The 3,098-nt window shown below is 38.4% G+C and overlaps 1 protein-coding gene across 2 annotated transcripts; it reads right to left on the reverse strand.

Moving 5' to 3' along the window:
- Positions 1-262: 262 nt before the first annotated feature.
- On the reverse strand, positions 263-2,704 carry LOC118052841 (rust resistance kinase Lr10). 2 transcript variants are annotated; one of them, XM_073405758.1, is made up of 4 exons: positions 2,239-2,698; positions 1,871-1,957; positions 1,667-1,693; positions 263-1,563 (listed from the first exon to the last, which is right to left on the reverse strand). In XM_073405758.1, exons 1-4 carry the CDS (start codon positions 2,261-2,263, stop codon positions 446-448), a joined length of 1,257 nt encoding a protein of 418 aa, XP_073261859.1. In that variant the 5' UTR covers positions 2,264-2,698; the 3' UTR covers positions 263-445. The 2 variants fall into 2 exon arrangements, with proteins under 2 accessions (XP_073261859.1, XP_034919800.1); XM_035063909.2 differs by having other exon boundaries at positions 1,871-2,704.
- Between the last annotated feature and the right edge of the window lie 394 nt (positions 2,705-3,098).

The raw sequence follows: 3,098 nt of genomic DNA on the forward strand, positions 1-3,098 counted from the left end.
AATATTTGTAGGGTTCTTGGTTATTCCTTCTTGTCGAGAAGCTTGTGCCTTGTAACAATCAATCACGGTATTACAAGGATGAAAGAAGAAGGATTAATGCCAACTTATTCATCTCGTTGTTGATCAACAAGGAAGGAACTTGATAGAAATAGACCCTTGAGATTACTATCCTATCCATCAAAATCCTTCTATCCTCCCTGCAATTCCTTCCAAATTATGAGTTACATTGATTTTCTTCGCATTTGAAGTAAGTTGGACTGGATTGCCTAAATATGATTAATAAAGGGTTGGATTTGCACAATTATTTACACAGTTTAATTTGTTGATTTGATACATCTTAAACTGTGAATTGACAGAAAAGAAGAAGCAGCTATCTCACAGGTCACCACAATTTCCTTCATTATTGCTCACTAATATGTTATTACTGAAAAGAGTAAATTTCTGATCACTCTATTTCTGAGATGGCTGCCAACTCTTGGTGAAGGCGTCTCGCTGGCATGCGGCCTGCACTGGTTCTCTTAGGGACAGAGGAGCTAAAAGGATCAGGAGGCTTTGTTAAGTTTTCTCCTTCCCCTTCAAGCATCTGGACAACAGTTTTCATGGAAGGACGCTCTGCTGGGTTCCACTGAATGCACCATAGCCCCACAATTGCTAGTTTCTTCGCAATTCTAGCATCTTCTTCTCCATCGATATGAAACCGCAGGTCTTCTTCCTTTTCTAAGAGATTATAAATCCATTCCGGGAAGTATATCTGGTCGCCATTTTCTGCTGTATCATCGACGTTCTTCCTTCCTCCAACCATTTCCAGCACTAACATGCCAAAGCTGTAGACATCTGATTTATAGGAAACACTCCCGAAGTTCCTCGAGAACACTTCCGGGGCAATGTAGCCAACAGTCCCCCTTGCAGTCGTCATGGAAATAGCACTTTTATCCTTGGAACACAGCTTTGCCATCCCAAAATCGGCGATTTTGGGATTGAATTCGTTGTCAAGCAGGATATTCTGTGGTTTGATATCAAAATGGAGGATTCTTTGATCACACCCCTGGTGAAGATATTCAATCCCCTTGGCTATGCCTAGAGCAACACGATTCAACCTTTCCCAGCCAAGGAAATGGTTCCTTGAGTCTGCTGAGGTTATGAACTTCTGTAATGAACCATTTGGCAAGTACTCATAAACCAGAGCTCGTCTAAATCCATCAGCACAGAAACCGATCAAGCGAACAACATTGACATGGTGGATCCTTGCCATTGTTCCCACTTCATTGATGAATTCCTCCCCTTTTCCTATGGAATTATTGAGGAGCTTCACAGCTACAGCAATTTCATTGGTTAGCTTTCCTTTGAACACGGTTCCATAAGCTCCTTGGCCCAATTCATCACCGAATTGATTTGTGATCCTCTTGAGATCAGCGTAGGAGTACCTAGTGGGATTCAGTGATCTGTAATCATCCAAAAACATTTCAACCCTGGCTTGATATTCTCTTTGTGTTTTATCGTTGCTATAGGCGCGGTAGAGTGCAGTAATCACTATTGAAAAAAGGAAGAATCCTAAAATCACACCTGCATATAAACATTCCGAGTCAGGAAACTCTTTTTTTTTTTTGGGAAGTAATGTATGGAACCAAGTGTAAAATTGAGATGGAGATTTGAGCAGACTACAAACCAGCAATCAGTAGCTTTCGCCGCACATCTGTAAAGGATTGAATACTTATTAGCTTCTCCCTTTTAAGCAATTAGTAAAATCATGAAAGCAACAAAAACGGAAAGAGTTTCTTTATTAATTTGAAAAACCCTTATTGTTTTTTTATTTACGTATTCAAATGCCAATTATTAATTTGAAAAAAGGAAGAAAGATAGAAAAGCATACCTTTAGTGTGCGGGAGAATGCTGTAGCATTCAGCTTCAGAAGATCCACAAGTTGGATTGGACCAAGACATAGTAAGAACATAATTTTCTGCAAGCAACATATTATATGGAATTCCATAAATGTTGTACATCTTGGTACAAGATAACAAATCAGAGTAACTGATGGGAATACTTGAGTCAACGGCATAAACTTCATGCTTAAAAGTACTCAGACATGGGATTTTATCCATGTACGAAGGAGACCTTTTCTCACTAGAAAGAGAACAATTGAACAAGGTCCTACCATACGGCAAATCCTTCTGAATTTGGAAGTGAGAAGCCCCTAAACTGAAGTTTAAACGTTGCCTTGGAAAGCAACCTTGAGGATACCTTGCATAAATGAGTTGATGTCCATAGTCAATTCCTTCGATGTGGAGACTCAATCCAGTTGGCAGATTAAGCACTGTGCTGTTGTCATCTGAGCAGGATAGAACAAACCCAGGACAGCCACAGTGGTCTGGTTGTTTGTCCTTGATCCGGAAAGGAAATCGGATGTCAGGGCCACCGTTTCCACAGGATCCTGTGCTATTCAAGCTTGCTCCAAGGCCTGCAAGGAAGAAAAAGAAAAAGTAGAACAAAAAAGTAACCATTTCTAATGAATAATTCATCATCTCCACACTCCTCCTAAGACTTTATCTGCATGTGCTGATATAGTTTTGGCCTTTCAGAAAACTCATGGCGTCCTTAGACGGGCGAGTCCTTTACAGTACTGTAGTACACGCGTCCTTGCATGAGAATTAATTTACTCCATCGATCTAGTGTGATGCTCCTCCCTTTGACATTCCTCCACTCACAAACATGTGGGATCCAATTATTCCGTTTTATTTAGATGTGAGTGAGCAAGCATTGCACTAAATACACGATAATAATTAGGGGTAACCCAACCAATTTTGGTTTTTTTTTTTTTTTGAATTGAATCAAATAAAAGAACCAAATTAATTGGTTTAGTTTGATTTGTTTTAATATTATTTTTTTGAGGTAATGGACCTTTAGTTGAGCAATTTCAACCATTTTTAGAGGCGGTTTGTTTATGCGGCTACACCATATTTTTCAAAAAATTAATTTTTTTAGTGTTTTGGGATTGTTTTAATGTCATGATATCAAAAATAAATTTTAAAAAAAATAAAAAATATATAATTAAAAAAAAAAATTACTATTATAATGTCAAACACTACCTTAATTTAATGAGT

Source organism: Populus alba, chromosome 17 (genome assembly GCF_005239225.2).
Source record: "Populus alba chromosome 17, ASM523922v2, whole genome shotgun sequence".
Taxonomy (NCBI): domain Eukaryota; kingdom Viridiplantae; phylum Streptophyta; class Magnoliopsida; order Malpighiales; family Salicaceae; genus Populus; species Populus alba.

Coding starts and splice junctions, on each gene's coding strand:
- LOC118052841 (XM_035063909.2), bottom strand. CDS start 2,519: ATGATGAATTATTCATTAGAAATGGTTACTTTTTTGTTCTACTTTTTC. Junction 1,694..1,870: donor CATTCTCCCGCACACTAAAG/GTATGCTTTTCT, acceptor AATCCTTTACAG/ATGTGCGGCGAAAGCTACTG. Junction 1,564..1,666: donor GCGAAAGCTACTGATTGCTG/GTTTGTAGTCTG, acceptor GTTTATATGCAG/GTGTGATTTTAGGATTCTTC.